At 41.5% G+C, this 22205-nt stretch overlaps 1 protein-coding gene across 4 annotated transcripts in view; it reads right to left on the minus strand.

Annotated features, from left to right (window-relative positions):
• RP1 (RP1 axonemal microtubule associated) overlaps positions 1 to 22205 on the minus strand; it is a 177878-nt gene that overhangs the window by 150231 nt on the left and 5442 nt on the right. For all 4 annotated transcript variants that reach the window (XM_083450883.1, XM_083450885.1, XM_083450884.1 and 1 more), the window contains 2 exons: positions 5768 to 6424; positions 2642 to 2813 (listed from right to left, as the gene is read on the minus strand). In XM_083450883.1, the coding sequence (XP_083307009.1) occupies positions 2642 to 2813; positions 5768 to 6412 (817 nt within the window). In that variant the 5' untranslated portion in view covers positions 6413 to 6424. The remainder of the gene's footprint in view (positions 1 to 2641; positions 2814 to 5767; positions 6425 to 22205) is intronic.

The following is a 22205-nucleotide window of genomic DNA, read 5'->3' on the forward strand; positions in this document are numbered from 1 at the left end:
TTTAACCCACAGCGCCATTGTTAAATATTAACAATGACAGATATTTTGGCCAGAAATAAACCAGGGATTTCAAATTTTAGCCTTTTAAGATTAAGCAGGTGTGCAGTGTGCAATTCTATGCATGATGGTGTGGAAGGAAGTTTCATGATGCCTAATCATGTTTTCTTCACAATGACGGCATTTACCATCATTTTTGAAAGTTCCAATTTATTTATTGAATTAAACATAATTTATACACTGCGTCATTGTAAATAGAATAGAAATTGCTTAACCACAGTCTAAACAGAGAGTTCATATGAACGAATAACAAGTGCTGCTAGCAATGCTTCCAACCATTCTTCAGACTTTGGCAAGGAGAGAGTTCATGAGTTTTGATACACTCACTCAGAACATCCCTCTGCATGCCCTTGTTTTCCTAACTATGTGCATCGCGGATGGTCAGTGGATTTTAGGGATTATAGTAAGAGATGGGAATGATTTTTTAAACAGTGTATTAGACTGTGCTTAAAGGGCATTAGGGAACCAATACAGTTCCTAGAGTGCTGGTGTTACAAGCACTACGACTACCAGGAAAACAACTACTGCATATAACAGTGTCTTCAACAATAACGGAATTTAGTCACTGATATCCTAGACTCAAAATTATAAATACAAACAAATGCATTTGTTAGTCATTAACAGTGCAAGCCTAACAATGTTGACTTAGAAGTAAGTGCTATTGAATTCAGTTGGGTTTACTCCCAGGTAAGTGTGGTTAGGATTGCAGCCTAAGACACTACAGGACTCTTCTCTGTCTTTAACAACCCTATTAGCATGTTTCATATATTTTTGCTTGTTTACTTATATTATTTTTTTGAAATATCTATTCTTGTATCCAAAAGAATCATTACATGGCTTAACATCAGTATGAACCAAAACAAGGCAATCATAGAACCAGAAGCAATAAAACAACAGAACAAGATAAGGACACAAAGGCAACAAACAACTAGCTATGTGCTATTCTAAATGCCCTGAAAAATAGCAGGAACAACTTGCCATCTGAACTCCACTAGTGAGGGTGCTGGGTTTGTGTCTATTTCTGTCTCTCTCTGAGGGGGAATTCCATACTCCAGGTGTCACCACTGAGAAGGTAGCCACCCTCACCACCTCAGAGAGCAGGAGAATAGGGTCTCTGAAGATGATCTAGTTGAATGAGTAAATTGCTGCTGAGACAAAGTTGATTCCTATTTTACGTCTGGGAGCCAGTGTGCTGTAGTGGTTAAGAGCGGTAGACTCGTAATCTGGTGAACCGGGTTCGCGTCTCCGCTACTCCACATGCAGCTGCTGGGTGACCTTGGGCTAGTCACACTTCTCTGAAGTCTCTCAGCCCCACTCACCTCACAGAGTGTTTGTTGTGAGGGAGGGAGGGAAAGGAGAATGTTAGCCGCTTTGAGACTCCTTCAAGTAGTGATAAAGCGGGATATCAAATCCAAACTCTTCTTCCTACTAAAATGCCGATATGCAATATGTGTTGATGCAATGGTTTTTTATTTATTTATTTTTCATTACATTTTTGCTAACTTTTGTCTGTTGGTATCATACACCCTACTCAGGCATTCATGTGTGGCTTAAAATGAACAGGGCAGGGACCATGGGGGCAAAAAAAGTTCCCCACTCCTGGTTTAGATTCATGTCATGAATCATGAGTTAGGCTATGTACACACGACATTTGAAAAGAGATGTAGATGGTCCTGGCAATTGCGGTGGGTGAGTCCAGACCTGCCTAATGTCACTGTGGTTAGGCATATATTAAGGTTGCCATGACCTCTTTCTTTTTCTTTCACTTGGCACATGTGCAGGGAGGAAAAGGCATAGATAACCTAATCAAGGAGAGCATTTTCAAATAGGTATCAAGTAACCACACCTAACCTTTTGGAGAGCAGATTCTAGATTCAATCTAGATTGAAAGCAGCATGTTGAGGACAAGCATGAACAGTGCTTTTTTTCTGGGTGTGTGCAGTACCGGCATCTTTTTTTTATAGAAGAAAAGCACTGAGCATGAATGATTCCCAGTTGAGAAAAACTACATTTTTTTGTGCTGCAAATAGAATTATAGAATCATAGAGTTGGAAGAGACCACAAGGGTCATAATAGATTAGTGTGTACACAGTCTTACTTAGTTCTACTTTTCAAGACAAAGGGTGGCATTCATGCTACAGCAACTGAAAATGAACATAATGTGAGTAAGCGTTGTAGCAAACTAAAGTGCACTCAGAGTAGACCCACTGAAATGAACCTAAGTTAGCTATGTCCATTAATTTCAACGGGTGTGTTCTGACTTGAACACTGAAAATAACTGATTTATAACAGGTGAGTTAAAAGATGAATGAGCTGTTAATAGATAATGATGGTTTTAATATAGTCAAAACCTTCATATTTAGAGGAATAACAGAGACTGCTGGTGCTTAATATTCTCCCCTTCCCTCAGGCTCTTTCATTTTCCTCATTTGTGAGGATTTGGCTAGGGAGTCTGTAAATGGTTTAACTGGCCTTTTTTTATATACTGATATCTAGGCAGACCATTCCTTTTTGCCATTTCATTTTATAGAATAATAAAAGAGGGAGAAGGAAATTGGAACTGAGAATCATTAAAGACACTTACTTTTTCTACCCTCCGACTTGGCATTTGTTCTGGGGTATACACGACTGGAGACCCCAGGCAGTTTACTAGGTAGTGAATACCGACGAGGGTCATAATTAGCTGCTTTGAAGGGCTCTCTTCCTGCAGCTACAACAGCTCCAGAGCAGAGTATTAGAGCTTGAAGGTTGGGGACCTGAAAGAGAAACAGCAGACAAGGTTTCTTATTGTGAAAAAGAAAATCATCATTCTGTGGTCCAGGATTTTGATTAAAAGCCATGCTTCTATGAGCACTTGACACCTTTAGAAAACCCAAAGGAGAGCTGCAACAAAATGAGGCATGGATGGAAAGTCCTGTTCAGTGTTCTAGTCATCCACCCATGCTAATCCTTCACATCTTCTCCTCTCTGTTTTTGTTTTTATATGCCCATCTGTCCCAACTCCAAACAACATTCTGAGGTTACTTGAAGATGCTCAGTCCTCATTGGGCTGCTATTGGTGTGTGGCACTTTTTGCCCCTTTAATTTCACCCCTTCCAAAAATTAATTTTCTACTTTTTAACCTTGATGTTCCTGAGCATAATATTACCTCTCTTATTTCATCATTTTGGCAACATAGCTGTCACAACTCAGTACTTAAATTTGATATTAGTATATATTTGAGAAGGTAAAGAAATAGATGTAGCTATCAATATGTTTTCTGTGAAATTTTACAGTCTTAAATAATAACAAATGTCTGTCTTGTTCATGGCCACAACAGTTCCACATTACAATTTCTATTTGAGAAAGTGGTGTGAATTTTTTTTCTTCTTTTCTTCAAAGCTTTACTACAAGACTGTAGATCTTGTAAAATTAAAGGTACTCCAGCCATCATTGACTGGGTTTATATCCTGAAAAACAGAAACATCTTGAAGCACTTCATTGGAGTAAATAGGAAAGTCTGTTGCAGGAACTCTAAGTGTGCAGTACTGGGATTCTCTGACCATGCCGTAGCTTCATAATTGCTTTCCCCTCAACCTTAGATTTCAAATGTGGGGACATCACTTTTCAAATTTTAAAACTCTGCATGGTAGCATATAAAAACAATGAGAGGCAAACTGACATGTTACACACTGATGCATGTTATGAAGCCTCAACTCTTTTCTTTAAATAAAAAAAAGCCATGGGAGGCTGTCATTTTAAGTGAAGGAATGGTGGGGAAAGGAGATGTATAACCCTTTCTCTGCCAACGGATTTTCTGTTTCACATTCCCCACCTATCTGCTCAAGAACACGGCTTCCCAATGTTGCTTTGTTACCCACACTTACATGCTACTGTGGCTTCCCTCTAATACTGGCGTTATCCCCAAGTGAGATGACCCTCCAACATTTCTTGACCCCACCCAGGTGGGTTAGAGAAACTGCTTTTGTGTTTTAATTCTGTTACCCCCCTCCAAAAAAGGTGAAAATAAAAGGTTGCGCCGCTTCCTTCAGGGACCTTTAAGCTCTTGGCAGAAAGAGATAGAATAATGCCTCATGAGCAGCCTAAACATAATATAGGGCTTCAAGGGATTATGACATGGCTAGAGCGTGCAGCACGATTGAGGTCACTCCTGTGGGTGCCCTTAAAAGCTCCTTAGTAAGCAGGAGTGTTACATGCTAGAACAGGAAGCTACAGTTTAAGAGAAAATTAGGTCTTCATGGATACCAGCACTTAAATTCCTCTCACTTCCATCTCCCTGCCATGCCAAGTTTTCCTTTAAGGGCAAGACAGTTATTGTGGCTCACAAGGGCACTGAAGCAACATACACCAGCCATTTGAATTTAAAGAGCAGCAGATGTTCTTGACCAGTGTAAGAAACATAAGAAACATTTTAGATAGCATGGTTTTGGTGAAAACAAAGCCGTATAACTGCAGTAGTACAGGAGCAGCTAACATCATACCCTCCATAAGCCCTAGACAGCACAGCCAACCATCAGAGGTGATGGAAGCTGTAGCCCAACAGCATCTGAAGGATACCACATCCTCCTGCAGTAGAACCTAATGGTCTAATGACTTGTGATGCTAAGTGTGTCACTGGAAATCACTTTTTCTTATGCTAAATGTTATTAATAATAATAATAATAATAATTTATTATTTGTACCCCGCCCATCTGGCTGGGTTTCCCCAGCCACTCTGGGCGGCTTCCATAGAAACAAAGAATACAGTAAAATATCACAGATTAAAAACTTCCCTGAACAGGGCTGCCTTAAGATGTCTTCTAAATGTCAGGTAGTTATTTATCGCTTTGACATCTGCTGGGAGGGCGTTCCACAGGGCGGGCGCCACCACCGAGAGGGCCTTCTGCCTGGTTCCCTGTAGCTTTGCTTCTCGCAATGAGGGAACCGCCAGGAGGCCCTCGGAGCTGGACCTCAGTGTCCGGGCAGAACGATGGGGGTGGAGACGCTCCTTCAGGTATACTGGGCCGAGGCCGTTTAGGGCTTTAAAGGTCAACACCAACACTTTCAATTGTGCTCGGAAACGTACTGGGAGCCTATTACAGGCATAGGGCCAGTTTTAATTGACAACACAGTACACAGGGATGGGAGTCTAATTCCTTGCCCACAAGCCACCATTAGGCTTAGAGGAAATGGTCCCATTCATGCTAATATGAGTCCTGCCCTCAGAGAATGGAGATGAATTGTCATTATTCCAAAGCGACAAGCGTTACATCTCCCCTCCCTGTACACTGCATTCCCAATTAAAAGTGGACTGCCTGTAATTAGGTTTTTTTAACCACAAAGTGTTTTGGAGCAATGCAATTGATGCCATATGTAGTATCTGTTTAGAAAGGAAAATGGTATCATGATCTAGCAAAAACTGGGGAAGTTGTGGGTTGGAATTTGTATATTTTGTTAAGGTAACTGCTTACCTCCCCCTGCCACATGATCTGGTCTCTGATCACTTGATCTCATAACTTAATAGCTGCACACTGATGGCTGACAATGGGAAGCAGCTCTATTTAAGCAAGCATTTTGTTTGATATGATGTTTGATGTGAATGTTCTACCTATCACATCAGCTCTGCAATGGCTCATTCATATCATCACTTAATGTTGCAGTTATGTGTAAACCAGCCCTAAGACCACCTGCCCAAAGATAAATATTTCAGAGTATCTTCTTATATTCTTACCTTTCTCCCATCTGTCATGTACAATTTCACAACAGGGTACTGCATTAGCTCACTGATGTGGTCCAGAAAGGCCTCAAAGCTTTGTGTGTTCTTCTTACCCAAGACAACAGTGCGCCGGATTCTTACATTGCCATTTTTGAAAACAAGCAGCTTCTTAGGGTTACTGAGTCTGGCAGTGCTTCCTTGCTGGAACACACCACCTTCGCCCTCTCTAGCTAACTGTACAGCTCTGCGGCGAGCACTGACTGGCCTGCTGATCTGCCATGGCAATGGCTTTCTACTGGCCTTCTCCAGGTTGATGGGCTTGACTTTCCTCTGTTGGGAACAGATGTATGACTTGCCATCTTCAAGGTCTTCCAAATTATTGACACTGTGTATCCCTCGTGGTGTAGTGATATTTCTCACCCCAAAAGGCAATGGAACTCTTTTCGACAAGTTGTCAAGCAAGGCATCAAATGATTTGAAAGAGCGGTTATTGACCACCATTTTTACCCCATTAAACTGAGGGTCGCCACTCTTGTAAAAGCAGATCCGTTTGGCCACAACGGGTTCGGTGACATTGAAAGGACGAACAGACAAAGACTGTTCACTCTCTGAAGTATGGGGCTGAATCATTGAGTAGTTGGTTGAAGGCGTTTCACTCATTCTGACAGCAATCTGGAAATAAGGAGGCAGAAGTAAATGCTCGCTTATGATCACAACAATAATGCAGTCCTCATTTCTATAAAGTCACAAAGGAGGTTTTAACAAAAGCAACCAGCAGTAAATCTTGCCAAAAATCAATGGCTTAAATAGGTCCAAGCTGTTATCTCTAAATTCCACAAAGACTGGTAGGATTAAGCTAACAAAGCTTTACTTGCAAATATGTGTAGAATTCTCCCATGTATTTTAACATATCTTATCATTTTGCTACAACAGAACATTTCACTTAGCAAGGGGTATTTTGTCACACCAGAATAGTAATTAGACTTTTCTGTTGTTGTTTTAATAGCAGTGGCAACATTTTCTATTTTTACATTCTAAATGCTTTCATATAAAGGATTTTTTGTTGTTCCAAGGGTGACCCAACTAACTAGTCCAGGGCTAAATGTGTCCTTCCAGGCCTTTCTATCTGGCTGTTGGGACTCTCCCTAGGTCACACCCCTCATCAACCCTTTTCTGCATCTTCATCAAGTGCTTTTGCCAGGATGAAAGGTGTCCTTGAACTATGATAATGCCTCTTGCTTCCCTGGATGGAGAAATGTGAGGGTGGTCAGGTTGGAAGGCAAAGAATCCTCTGGCTTTTGCACAGCTGGAATATCATGTACTATATAAACATGGCATCATTTGTCCAGCCATTTTTTCCCTATGGCCTCCCCGCAAACTGGCATGTGGTTTCTGGAATATTCCCCATGGGGAAATTTCAGACCTTGGCCTGAAAAATATTCCCCAGCTCTGAACTAGTCAGACATTGCACCCACACAACATGTTTAAAGTACATTCAACACACACTTAAAACACATGTCTTCCCCCAAGGAATCCAGGAAACTGTAGTTTACCCTTCACAGATAAACTGTTCCCAGCTACCATTCCCTAATTCTTTGGCGGAAGCCATGTGCTTTGAATGTGCCTTGAATATGCTTTAAATGTATGGTGTGGATATGACCAAAAACTGACAAAAGAAACTGGGCACAATCTAGAAGAAAGAATTACAGTGTGAGTTTACATAGTTCCCTGTAATTTCAATAGGGTTTGTGCAGGAGAACTTTCTGGTGGATTTTGCCTGTGATCCCAGGCATATTCGTTTTGTAGCACTGCAGTCCTACTGATTCTAGCAGGATTTCTCTTCAGTAAACACAATGGGCTAGACAACAGGACAAACGTATTATAAAGTCTCATTGTTAAACCACACAGTCTGGAGTAGTCACATTCAGCTTAAGATACTCTGGAGTCAAGACTTTAAGATTAATTTATTACTTTTTCATTTACACCCCCACTTGACCCACTAGATTAAGACCATATTAAAAATCTGTAAGATAAGCTTTTAAAATAGAAAGTAAGATATAATAATACTTTATAGTCATGTGTAGTACTTTTCCTTAAATTACATCCTATGCTACATCTGTAGCACCTACAGCTTCCTCATAAGGTAAGCCACTAACTCGATCCCCAAATTGCAGAAACTGAGAATAAGAGAGAGAAGCTTGCATAAGATTGCCCAGTGAGTACAAGGCTTAACCAAGAGTTCAACCAGAAAGGATGAGGGAGAATTTACAGCTTATGTGTTTGAACCGGCTAATTAGAGTTACAAAAACAGATTGTAATAAATGACCTACTTCATGCTTAGATTGAATGTTTAAAAGGTACCAGGAAAAATATGGACTAGTAGAGGAAGAATGGGAAACCTAAGGCCCATCGTATGTTCTAGTAATTTATATGTTGATTGGTCTGGAAATTCCTGTATATGAATAAATAAATAATAAAATAAGAAAGTTCAACTATTAAATTGAGAAAGTTGCCCTACTCCTTAGAGGCAAAACAACCCTAACCTTTTTCCTGGCTCTTCCTGAGTTGTTGCTGTCTCATAGGTAAGAGGGACCCAGTGCAGAGGCATTACTATTATCAATATCATTATCATTCTTTTCCTACTATTTCCCAATATGTTGGAGAGATGTTATCATTGTCACCATAATTTCTTTTTTCGTAATTGTTCCCAAGTTGTTGGGGTTTTTTTTTGAGGAACCCATTTCAGAGGCATCATTATTATCCATTACAGTGGTACCTTGGGTTAAGTACTTAATTAGTTCCGGAGGTCCGTTCTTAACCTGAAACTGTTCTTAACCTGAAGCACCACTTTAGCTAATGGGACCTCCTGCTGCTGCCGTGCCGCCGGAGCATGATTTCTGTTCTCTTCCTGAAGCAAAGTTCTTAACCCGAGGTATTATTTCTGGGTTAGCGGAGTCTGTAACCTGAAGCGTATGTAACCTGAAGCGTCTGTAACCCGAGGTACTACTGTATTATTTCCTTCTGCTTGGCCCACAGCAGGGATTGTTCCCAAGTTGTTTGGGGAGAGGGGAGCTCAGCACAAAGGTGGGAATGTTGTTATTATCATCTCTGCATACATCCCTAATTTTGAGAAACTTGTAAATTACATTCAGCCTCAAATATCACAATAGTCTAGGCCAGTGTTGCTCAACAACTACTTTGGTGAGATTTTTTTTCTATGTATTTCTATTCTTCTCTATTCCATATAGTAAAAAGATAGTTTTAAAAAAATACTTGTCAGACAGTATTAAGTGTGTGGCAGACTGTAGTAATACAAAATTATTCCTGGATTTAGTTATATTTTATTTTCTAGCTCTAATCTACAGCAGCACAACAGCAATTTAACAAGCAAGACTTAACAGTGTCTGGAAAAGAATGAAGTTTTTCAAGCATATTTTGTTAACAAAACAACAACCATGAATGGTTTTTCCCATACAGTATTTGAAACAGTTTAAGTTCCCATCTCTTTTCTTTTTCTGCTCTTTCGGCAGCAGCCATTTTGTGCTAGTCCACACTCCTGATGGCAACTATTTTCTAACTGGTGCCTTTGGCACACTCTCAAAATTTCAAATCTTCTCTGGGACTAAAAAAAATTAACAATCACTGAATTATGATGTTGCTTCTGACTACATATCATAGTGGCGACACTTCCATTTCTACCCAAATCCATTATAAGGTGACATGATTTTCTTTCATAATACTTGTTCACAATCATAATAATCAAGCATACCACTTGAAAAGAGTGCTTGAAATCAACAGCCTTTTCACATAAATAATATACAAAGAAATTGCTGAAACTTCAGCACATGGCATAAATTAATGTGTCATTACTATAAATAGTTGTCCTTCTTAACGTCAATTAATTATACTAGGATAACTGAGTTTATTGTGTGGCTGAGCCAAAATTTCTCAGCAAATAACTTTCTCTCATTTTTTTGAACTTATTGTTTGGAACTCTTCCTGTCTTGTTGGAGAATTCAGTCATCCTTTGGATTTATCAGTGAAATGATCTCTAATTTTGCCATCCAAATTTTTTGGGGAACAACTCTGGATCTAATTTTAATATTGTCTAATATTACTTTAATTTCAGTAGAGGAAACAATGACCTATACTCCTTTCATTCCTCTTCTCACAGTCCACCCCTTCCTTAATCCACCACCAATAACAGGGTTTCAATAAATGTTAAGTCGGCTGAAATTTCTCAGAACATTTCTCAGAAATTTCTGAGGAAAAGCTGTTGGATAATTTTACCTTGCCCCTCCCAGAATATATCTGGTGGCTTCCTCTGCCCCATTTTGCCACCCAGAGAGTTTTTTTGCAGTGGGGGTGGGGGATTGGACGCTATTTTACCTCAGCCCTAGTTTTTGTACTTACCCAGAATCATAACCTATATGAGATAGAGGAAAAAGAACAAGAAAGTTGTCTGAAGCAATCTGGACTTCCTTGCAAGTCAAGTAGCTAGTATTTTACTCATGTAACCTTTTCACATTGTTCCCCTTTAGATCTTCTTCCATTCTGAAAGGAAACAAGCACAACTATTGCATGTTTCTTCTTGATAGTCGTTTTCCATGGGAGAACATCCCCAATCACTGAACCTTTGGAGTTGCGGGGGTGGGGAATCAAACTTTGATCATCCAAATCTTTGCATGACTGCAATAATGTTGCCGTCAGTATTCCCTTGTGTAGCAATTCCCTTTGGTTGTAAATCATTTCCAGGGGTGGAAATTCCAACTCTTAGATTGAGATGCCATGATTCAGCCTTCTTTATCACAAAGTCGAAGCTGTTCTTTCTCTTAATAGTCAACCCTTCCAATTATTATGTGTTATCAGCCAAATAGTAAGAAGTTCTTCTTCTTTAAAGTGGCATAAGATTATTGGTGATTTCTGGGGTCCCAGCCCTGCAGAGCATATAATTCTAGATCTTCTGGTCCTGTCGCTTTTGCCCTGTATAGTCCGTATTCATCCCACAGTGGATTCCAGTTCATAGAGAGGCTGGATCAAGTAGAGCTCGCAATCAAGTGAGAGATTTCAATGCAGGATTTTTGCAGACACAGAAGGATGGCATTGTTTTGTGCCTATGGAATGAGGTGGCTCTTCTTATGGAAATGTATCTCCAGATGGCAAATGTTCTATCTAATTACTACCAAAGGTATAATAAGATTTGTAGCTTCTTCCCTTAATCCGGATTACAGCAAGCTTGCCTTGCTGACTGTGAAGCAGTGGCAATAACAATTCTCCTCAGCTGATAGCACATATCACAACAATTCTTAATTGGCTTTGCCCCTTTAAATGTGTTTATTATATATGCTTATGCTGAGCACTGATGGGAACACTATATACATTGCTTAAGGCTAGTTTTGCCACCCATTTAAAATAAATAAATGCACAAGACTGATGTGATAATATACAATGCTCCCTTGGAACAAGTGAGCATTTTTTACACTGCAACCTGATTTAACCATCTTATTACAACAATAATTTAGTGCCCAAAGTACATGTCAGTTGGTATAGCTGCACACTGATCACAGCTCAGGCAATCGAGTTTTTGTTCTGTTCAGTTCAAAGTTCTTTCAGTTACTGAGTACTATTTCTTAAATTTAATATAAATCTCTCCACAGACCCTTTTAGCAATAAGTGCATGCCTTCTGGCTGAATTTTTAAATATTTGATGGGAAATGGCTCCTTTTTAAGAATCAAGCCTAACAAGTCAGTGCTACCTGCATATAATCTCTGGATACAATTCTTTGTTTCCTTTTTACTCCTTCAGGGAAACATGGGCTTCCAACAATTCTACCACAAAGACATTGATCAGACCGAGACCTCCTTAGCTTGAACAAGGTTGCTGTGCCACAGACCTTCTGATCATGCCCTGAGAATCAGTGGCTATTCAACATTATTGTTTTCTAACTTGCCTTTTTATTATTAATCTCATTATTCAGGCTGGTTGTAACATACATACATACATACATACATACATACATACATAAATGTGAATAACTGTTTTTATTTCAGTTTTCTAATAACAGTACAAAATACAACAATGCAATGCAGAGCAGTTGTATGAATCATAGTGATATCAATTTAAAAATTCATTGGTCCAATCATGTAGAATAAAAATAAACTGCCTATTGAGATTTAAATATAATAGGTCTAGGTTCATAAGATAATAAAGATGTACAATTTATCCCAGGAGATGCCTCCATAATGTTCCATATGTAGTATACAATCTATGCAGCTATGTTAGCCTAAATGTGTGTGTGTGTGTGTGTGTGCGCGCACACACACAGAGTGGTACCTCAGGTTACATACGCTTCAGGTTACAGACGCTTCAGGTTACAGACTCTGCTAACCCAGAAACAGTACCTCGGGTTAAGAACTTTGCTTCAGGATGAGAACAGAAATTGTGCTCTGGCAGCGCAGTGGCAACAGGAGGCCCCATTAGCTAAAGTGGTGCTTCAGGTTAAGAACGGACCTCCAGAACAAATTAAGGGTTCTTAACCCAAGGTACCACTGTAATCTGATTTGTATGTACTGCTAATGATTGGATTTAGGCTGCTGTTTTATTATATTTTGTTTTTGTTTTTTATTGTGAGCTGTTTGTAAAGGCCTTGGTTCTGAGTTGTAACATAAAATCACTTCCATATACAGGCCCACCACACCCGCCTTATGTGCGATCAACTTGTGCACAACCACATATAAGCTAGGCAATAAATAAAGGTAAAGTAAAGGGACCCCTGACCATTAGGTCCAGTCGTTACTGACTCTGGGGTTGCGGTGCTCATCTTGCTTTATTGGCCAAGGGATCCAGCGTACAGCTTCCAGATCATGTGGCCAGCATGACTAAACCGCTTCTGGCAAACCAGAGCAGCGGACGGAAATGCCGTTTACCTTCCCGCCAGAGCGCTACCTATTTATCCACTTGCATTTTGACGTGCTTTTTAACTGCTAGGTTGGCAGGAGCAGGGACTGAGCAATGGGAGCTCACCCCGTCGCGGGGATTCAAACCACCAACCTTCTGATCAGCAAGTCCTAGGCTCTGTGGTTTAACCCACAGCACCACCTAGGCAATAAATAAATAGTTTAATTCAAGCCCGGAAATGGCAGGAGAGAGGTGGGAAGTCATGAGGAGACGCTCCCCAAAGCCTAAAGTGGATTATCAGTGAGGGTGGAGGAAACCCCAAAGAGAGCTGAGGTGCAGCAGGGCTTTGTTTAGGCTGCTCAGCCTCCCTGCTTAACAGCTGACTTGTGTGGTAGTACAGCAGAAGTTCCTGCTTTCCCACGCATCCTACAGCCAGCCCCAGAGCTTCAAAACCATATTTTTTGGTCTGAAGTGTGGAGAGAGGAAGAGAGAGAACTGGAGAACAGGGGGGAAATGGGTATTTGGAGGCATTTTAGAGGGTGCTCCCCACTTACATACATAAGTGGGGTGGGGGAGACAACTGTATAAAAACAACTAATGAAAGGATAAACATTTTGACACTGCTGTGGGGTGCAGGGAGAAGCTGACTGAGAGAGGGCATCTCAAACACAAAAGAAGGGCTGATGTAAGCACTCCCCTGCTTTGTCATTGAAATTCCCCTTTCCCAAAGCTGTTTTTCTAAGAAAAAAAATACATGTGTGCCCACATAACATGCACTTAGCCCCTCAATGTCATGAAAATTCAACTGAATGAGAGTTAAGTCCCTGACATCTATGGGATTTCAGGGTACATCTGCTTTTCTGGATTCTGTTTCAGCCTCACACTGTCCTAGGCTAAATGGGAATGATTTCCTGAGTGCTCATTTTTGGCTGAATCATTCAAAGCAGGGGTGCAGCAAAATGGAAGTCCATGGAGCTTTTGAACTAAATTTTTGTGATTTCACCAACCTGTGCCCTTTGAATGACACTCTTTGTTAAGATTTGCTAGAGAGGACAATGGTTAGCAGAATATTTTTATCATTCATGTGTGAGTCACTCTATTAAAATATTAAGTTGCTACAACAGTTAAATGAATATAGCTGGCCTTGTGACACAAGAAAAGTTGATAGTATGCCTGACAACTCCAAGTCCTTTCAACCTCTGAAACCCTGGGAGGTTTTTTTTTAATTGAACCATTCACTAAGGTATGGAACTAGGAAATCGTTATCCATTTGAAAAGGAAATTATCACATTAGAGATAGGGCCTGGGTTAAATTTCTCTGAATGTGCCCAGCCTACTTACATCCTTTCCACAAAGGTTTCGGGGGGGGGGGAGTGCTATTATTAACATTTTTGGCTGATAAGATTGAGTTAGCACAGCAGTTTGATCTACGTGAACTTTTAATCATGCTAATCCCTTCAGGTTTATGAAATTCTCCAAAAGAAAAATGTAATAACCGGTAACACAAAGGTAAAGGGAGGGGGAGTGCTATATAGGAGAAGAACAAACACATGGTTGTTACACATACTGTACACTCCATCAGCTCTGCTGTGACAGGACGGCTCCATCAGGCCTCCTCCTCCCCCTTCAACTGTCATCTGAGGGCAGCCATTCATCAGTTTTTTGGCTGGGCCCTACTGTTTGGTGGTGGACACAGTCCCCTTAACCTAAGGGAATGGGATATCCCATTAGAAGGCTCCAGGAGGAGGTGTTTCTATCCAGATGCTCTGTCATGAACAAATAATTAATGAAAAGATGTGTAAACCACAAGCAAATTAGGATATATGCTCAATAAAGAGGTCATCTGGAGGTGCCCTTGGTTGGTTGGTTGGTTGGTTGGTTGGTTGGTTGGTTTTTGGTCCTGGGTCATAGAATCATACATATTAAGTAGTGGGTGGACATAGTAGACGACACAGAGATTTCTCCAAGTAGTTCTTTATAAGTAAGCTGGAACTGAACTGAACAGCAAACAGCTCAGCCGGACTGCTTTTATAGGCAGCTGGCTGTCAACATTGTAACAACAACACCCAGGGTTTCCCGCCTAAATTAACTTATGTGGACCTGAATGAAAACTATATACACAATACCCCTGGTGGCCAGGGTGAGAACTTCAATACATAACAATACAATTGTTGAGCTGGAAGGGTTACCATGATTCATTTAGTCCAATCCTCTGCAATAAAAGAGTCACAGTTAAGGAATCTCTGACAAGATGGGCATCCAACCTCTATTAAAAAACCTCCAATGAAGGAGAATCAACTACCTTTCGAGGTACGCCATTCCACTGTCAAACAGCTCTAATTGCCAGAAAGTTCTTCCTTATGTTTAGTTGGAATCTTCTTTCTTATAAGTTCAATCCATTGGGTCAGGTCCTAACCTCTGGAGCAGCACAAAGCAAGCTTGCTCAACCATCCATGTGACAGTCTTTACTCTTCAGTCATGACTATTGGCTTGTCCTATGGCACCTGGTTTACCTCAGACTGCTACCCATAGCCCAGGCCTCTCTATGTCACTCCCCTGCTCTTTCCCACAGAGACGTTCTTGCTAGATGGCTTAGTGGAGTGAGCCAGGGTGGGTAGTCCAGCTGGAACAGGAACAGGCTCTGGAATCTTCTTCACTTCTCTCCTCACCATCAACATTCATTACTGTATGTCACTTAAAGTCTTCATGAGAAAAGTGGGGTGGAAGAGTTCTAAATAAATACTCTTTGCTATGATAACTAAACAAAACCTCCATGTTCTGCATACTAGATGCTGACAACAAATTGCAAATACAAAAATAATAATGGTGTCATGCTTATTAGCTTCCAGAGACAACTGGTTGGACTGGTGAAAACAGATGGCTGGAACAGATACATCTTATGTCCCCTACTCACATTGATATTGATACCCTATTATAACTCCTGTTTGCTTTAAAGAGGCTGATGTGAAAGGAGCTGCCACACTGCAGTAATCTGGTCATGCAAACTATCTCTAAGCAATTAGATAGTCTTATTGGTTTAAGCAAGCAATAGCCTCCAGAAGATCAAAAGAGACTACGAGGCTCTGGGCAGGAAATTGAAGCAATTAAATGCACAAATCGTCATCTCATCTGTCCTCCCAGTTGAACGACGTGGCCCAGGGAGAGAGAGGAAAATAGTGGAAGTAAACAGCTGGCTTCGCAAATGGTGTAAACAGGAACGGTTTGGATTCTTAGATCACGGACTGCAGTTTCTTGAGGATGGACTTCTGGCAAGCGATGGGCTGCACCTCACAACGATTGGGAGGAATGTTTTTGCCAAAAAACTAAGAAACCTCATCAGGAGGGCTTTAAACTGACTAATGTGGGGGAGGGAGACAGTGCTCCTGAAGGTAGGAGTCTATTAATTGATGAAGATGATCATCCAAATGTCATAGACCAAATGGAGCAAACAGCAAGCAGACCTAGTGGTGGGAGGAAAAAATCCTTAAATAAGAGACACGGGGGAATGACTAATGGACTTCAATGTCTGTACACTAATGCACAAAGCATGGGAAATAAACAAGATGAGCTTGAGCTCTTGGTACAGCAAACTAAATATGACATAATAGGCATCACTGAAACCTGGTGGGATAAGTCCCACGATTGGAATGTAAAAATGGAGGGATACAATCTATTTCAGAGAAACAGACCAGACAAGAAAGGAGGAGGAGTGGCGTTATATGTCAGGGATGTGTATACCTGTGAAGAGATCCAAGATTTAGAACCTCAAAGCCAAAGTGAGAGCATTTGGGTCAAAATTAAGGGAGAGAAGAATAATAGTGACCTCATTGTGGGAGTTTACTATAGATCCCCAAGCCAAACGGAGGACATAGATGATGCCTTCCTGGAACAGATGGCCAAGCATGCAAAAGGAAGGGAGATAGTAGTAATGGGGGACTTCAATTACCCAGATATTTGTTGGATGTCAAACTCAGCCAAGAGCATAAGGTCAAACAGATTCCTCACTGGCCTTGCAGACAACTTCATTGTCCAGAAAGTGGGAGAAGCAACAAGAGGAACAGCCATTTTAGATCTGGTCCTAACCAATGTCGATGACCTGGTTAATGGGGTAGAAGTGGAAGGATCATTAGGCGCAAGTGATCATGCTCTTCTGAAGTTTACTATACAACGGAAAGGAGCAGCCAAGCATACTAGGACTCAATTTCTTGACTTTAAGAAAGCCGACTTCATAAAACTTAGGGAAGTGCTGGGTGAGATCCCATGGACAGTAATACTAAAAGGAAAGGGAGTTCATGATGGCTGGGAGTTTGTTAAGAGGGAGATAGTAAAAGCACAACTTCAGGCAATACCAATGAGACGGAAACATGGAAGGTGCCTAAAGAAGCCAGGGTGGCTATCTAAAGAACTTTTAACTGAGTTAAGATTAAAAAAGGATGTGTACAAAAAATGGAAAAGGGGGGAAACCACCAAAGAGGAATTCAAACAAATAGCCAGCACGTGTAGACACAAAGTCAGGAAAGCTAAAGCACAGAATGAACTCAGGCTTGCTAGAGAGGTTAAAAGCAACAAAAAAGGCTTCTATGGGTATGTTCGTAGCAAAAGGAAGAACAAAGAAACAGTGGGGTCACTCAGAGGAGAAGATGGTGAAATGCAAACAGGGGACACAGAAAGGGCTGAACTCCTCAATGCCTTCTTTGCCTCAGTCTTCTCCGATAAAGAAAACAATGCCCGACCTGAAGAATTTGGAGGAAATGATTCAGCAGAGGAAACACAGCCCAGAATAACTAAGGAGATAGTACAAGAATACTTGGCTAGTTTAGATGTATTCAAGTCTCCAGGGCCAGATGAACTGCATCCAAGAGTATTAAAAGAACTGGCAGATGTGATCTCAGAACCACTGGCAGTCATCTTTGAGAATTCCTGGAGAACAGGCGAAGTCCCGGCAGACTGGAGGAGGGCAAATGTTGTCCCTATTTTCAAAAAGGGGAAAAGAGAGGACCCAAATAATTACCGCCCAGTCAGTCTAACATCAATACCAGGGAAGATTCTGGAGCAGATCATTAAGCAAACAATCTGTGAGCACCTAGAAAGGAATGCTGTGATCACCAATAGTCAGCATGGATTTCTGAAAAATAAGTCATGTCAGACTAACCTGATCTCATTTTTTGACAGAATTACAAGCCTGGTAGATGAAGGGAACGCAGTGGATGTAGTCTACCTTGATTTCAGCAAGGCATTTGACAAGGTGCCCCATGATATTCTTGTAAAGAAGCTGGTAAAATGCGGTCTTGACTATGCTACCACTCAGTGGATTTGTAACTGGCTGACTGACCGGACCCAAAGGGTGCTCATCAATGGTTCCTCTTCATCCTGGAGAAGAGTGACTAGTGGGGTGCCACAAGGTTCTGTCTTGGGCCCGGTCTTATTCAACATCTTTATCAACGACTTGGATGATGGACTCAAGGGCATCCTGATCAAATTTGCAGATGACACCAAACTGGGAGGGGTGGCTAACACCCCAGAAGACAGGATCACACTTCAAAAGGACCTTGACAGATTAGAGAACTGGGCCAAAACAAACAAGATGAATTTTAACAGGGAGAAATGTAAAGTATTGCACTTGGGCAAAAAAAATGAGAGGCACAAATACAAGATGGGTGACACCTGGCTTGAGAGCAGTACATGTGAAAAGGATCTAGGAGTCTTGGTTGACCACAAACTTAACATGAGCCAACAGTGTGACGCGGCAGCTAAAAAAGCCAATGCAATTCTGGGCTGCATCAATAGGAGTATAGCATCTAGATCAAGGGAAGTTATAGTGCCACTGTATTCTGCTCTGGTCAGACCTCACCTGGAGTACTGTGTCCAGTTCTGGGCACCACAGTTCAAGAAGGACACTGACAAACTAGAACGTGTACAGAGGAGGGCAACCAAAATGGTCAAAGGCCTGGAAACAATGCCTTATGAAGATCGGCTAAGGGAGCTGGGCATGTTTAGCCTGGAGAAGAGGAGGTTAAGGGGTGATATGATAGCCATGTTCAAATATATAAAAGGATGTCACATAGAGGAGGGAGAAAGGTTGTTTTCTGCTGCTCCAGAGAAGCGGACACGGAGCAATGGATACAAACTACAAGAAAGAAGATTCCACCTAAACATTAGGAAGAACTTCCTGACAGTAAGAGCTGTTCGACAGTGGAATTTGCTGCCAAGGAGTGTGGTGGAGTCTCCTTCTTTGGAGGTCTTTAAGCAGAGGCTTGACAACCATATGTCAGGAGTGCTCTGATGGTGTTTCCTGCTTGGCAGGGGGTTGGACTCGATGACCCTTGTGGTCTCTTCCAACTCTATGATTCTATGATTCTATGATTCTAATGCTATTTTGAGCCCATGCCTGTATTCAATCTCGCCATTGAAAAGCAAAACAGAACATATTGTTTGTGCAAGACTTCTATTTATCCCCATGCTGGACTCCATTATATTTGGAATATAAAATTTTTAAAACAGGTCAGGTCAAGTTCAGGATCATAATTTTAAAGTCACTGTCACCTATCTTGCATAAGGGTGCCAAAGACTTATATAAAAATAAATGAATGCATTAATTTCTGGTTATAAAAGTGGGGGGAAATTATTAGCTCCTTCCCTGCTGAGATAAATCGCTCTCACTTGCCCAACTAGGCTTTCCATCTCCCCTCCCCTCCCTACCAATGCCCCCCCCCAAAAAAAAATGCCAAAGAAGAATGCCCAAGAGCAGCACAGGGTGGTGAGAGAAAGGTCAGATCATTCCTTCTGCCAAGCTGCAATGCTTGTACATCTTAGTGCTATATTAAATTCCACCATATGTTCCAATGTGAGTGTAAGGGAAAACAGGGAAATTCTGCTTGCCTTCTAGAATTGTTGGCTACCCACAAGATTCCTGAAGTGATTTGCCTGAATACAAACCATGCAACTCAAGGTGAATTTTGGGTTAAAATGAAATGCAGTGAACCCAGGCATGTGAGCAGTGCTGGCCCAATACACTTAGGTACCTCAAGCAGTTAAAATGGTATTCACCCACACACACACTCTCTCAGACACGAATAGCTAGGGTTGTTTTCAGTGGCGTAGCGTGGGGGGTGCAGGGGGGGCCGGCCGCACCGGGCGCAACATGGGGGGGGGGGCGCTCGCACTCGCAGCTCTCTGCGCCCTGCTAAAATCCACGGGTTAGGGGGCGCAAATTACTTGCCTTGCCCCGGGTGCTGACGACCCACGCTACGCCACTGGTTGTTTTAAAAAGCCTTGCAGACCCATTAAAACAAAAATTCTTGCCTTTCTCTACCCCCATGTGTCATTTGAAGGAAAATGCTTTATTACACTGGATGGCAGGTCCAGTCCTGCAGGCTAGCACAACCTCCAGGGTTTTTGTTACTCTTACCAAAACGTTTCTGGCTTCTGCCAAAATTTTCTCAGATGTTGTTAAGTTGTGGGTGAACATATCAGACGACACAGCAATTCTTCAAACAGCTCTTCTTTATTCAGATGCCAGAACAGAACTTAACTGAAGGGCTCAGTCAGCCTGTTTATATAGAGCTCCAGGACCTTGTTACTGTAACAACTTTCTAAAACTATCCAATCACTGAACGTCACTTTCGATCCTTCATTTGCATAACTATCTACAGTATCCCCCTGCTGGCCCAGGGTGAGAACTTCAGTACATAACAGATGTCATGCTAAATTTGCTCAAATGCTGCCTTATGTGAAATTTGGGTCATAACATAGATCACAGAACCACTGTCCCTTCCCATTTAAACTTGTCAGTGGTTATAGAAAATTGAGTTGTATGTTATAGCTATTGGTTACAGCTATAGTTCTGCGATCTATGTTTGTTAGAATTTGGTCCCAGGCACAGGGGAACACCACCTTGTGGAAGCTAAGCAGTTTGGGGTCTGACCAGTACCCAGATGGGAGATCACCTAGGAACCATTTGCATGTAACCTTGGGTTCCACGATGGAAGAAAGTGAGATATAAATGTAAGGCGAGAGAGAGAGGGAATGTTTGTTATGAATTATGTCTCAGATTTTTGTGGACATCATCCTCAAACATATATACACTGGTATCCCATATTTAAATGTAATTATGTATGTGTGTATGTATGTGCGTGCTTCCTAATTCTGCAGCTCTAGAGATGCTAGTTCTATATTCAAGATAAATTGAAAGGCCTTCTTGCTGTGATAAGTAAAAATATCTTTATCACTTAAGTTCATCAAGAAAACTATTTTTAACAGATGATCAAACTTGCTCTTGTGAAAGCTCTGACTAATTCTGTCTCCACCCACCAGACTTTTGCTGCTTTGTATTCAGTTTTGCCTAAGGGTGCCAAAGACTTATCTAAGAAATTAAATCCATAAGTTTCCGGATAAAAAGTGGAAAAAATGATTAGTTCCTTCCCTGCTGAGATAAATCACTTCCCAATGTTTTCACTTGTAGACTTTACCATTTTTTTTTCATTTTGTGCTTACTACAGCCACATTTATAAAGGAATGTGACTGTCAAAACTAATTTATTACTGTGCGTTATGAACTCTCAACTCTGCATGATAGTCTAGGAGCTCTAGAGAGTAATGGCCTAGCTAACTTTACATATATGCAAGCATCTACTTAATAGCAGGGCTTTTCCTATTTTTACATGGTGAAAATAAATTGACAATAAAAAAAATCATAAGTCAGCTGTCAAATCATTATTAACTAAAAGATAATTAGCAAAAATATGTCTGCTTATCTTTGGCAGCTCAAAGGGCAGACTAGTGTATCTATGGGATCCATATGGCCAATTAGCACTATACTTTATTTTTAGAGTAGGCCTCCATGTGTTGCAGCTCACTGGCAGAAGGAGGATTTGGCTATTATGGAAGGGAATGACATACTATTCCATCCAGTCCTGTGGTTCATTGACCTGAGGCACTGCAGTGCACACTTATCATGGCAATACTTGGGGAGAGGCAGCTGCATTGTGCCCTTGTGAGCAGAAAGGACTATATGTAGGCCCAACACAGCATCTGTCATGTCAGTTTGCTTCCTATGCTAACTGTTATTTGGGGGTTTATAAAAACAGTAGGCAGAGGGACCCGGGTGGCGCTGTGGGTAAAAGCCTCAGTGCCTAGGACTTGCCGATTAAAAGGTCGGCGGTTCGAATCCCCGCGGCGGGGTGCGCTCCCGTCGCTCGGTCCCAGCGCCTGCCAACCTAGCAGTTCGAAAGCACCCCCGGGTGCAAGTAGATAAATAGGGACCGCTTACTAGCGGGAAGGTAAAGGGCGTTTCCGTGTGCGGCTCTGGCTCGCCAGAGCAGCGATGTCACTCTGGCCACGTGACCCGGAAGTGTCTTCGGACAGCGCTGGCCCCCGGCCTCTTTGAGTGAGATGGGCGCACAACCCTAGAGTCTGTCAAGACTGGCCCGTACAGGCAGGGGTACCTTTACCTTTTTAAAAACAGTAGGCAGACCTAACCCTCTTATACACTCCAGCTTGTAAAGGATTCCCATTCAAATAAACATCACATCCTCTAAGACCAGGATCCATAGATGTC

This window comes from Podarcis tiliguerta, assembly GCF_965153285.1.
Source record: "Podarcis tiliguerta genome assembly, chromosome: 7".
Classification (NCBI taxonomy): domain Eukaryota; kingdom Metazoa; phylum Chordata; class Lepidosauria; order Squamata; family Lacertidae; genus Podarcis; species Podarcis tiliguerta.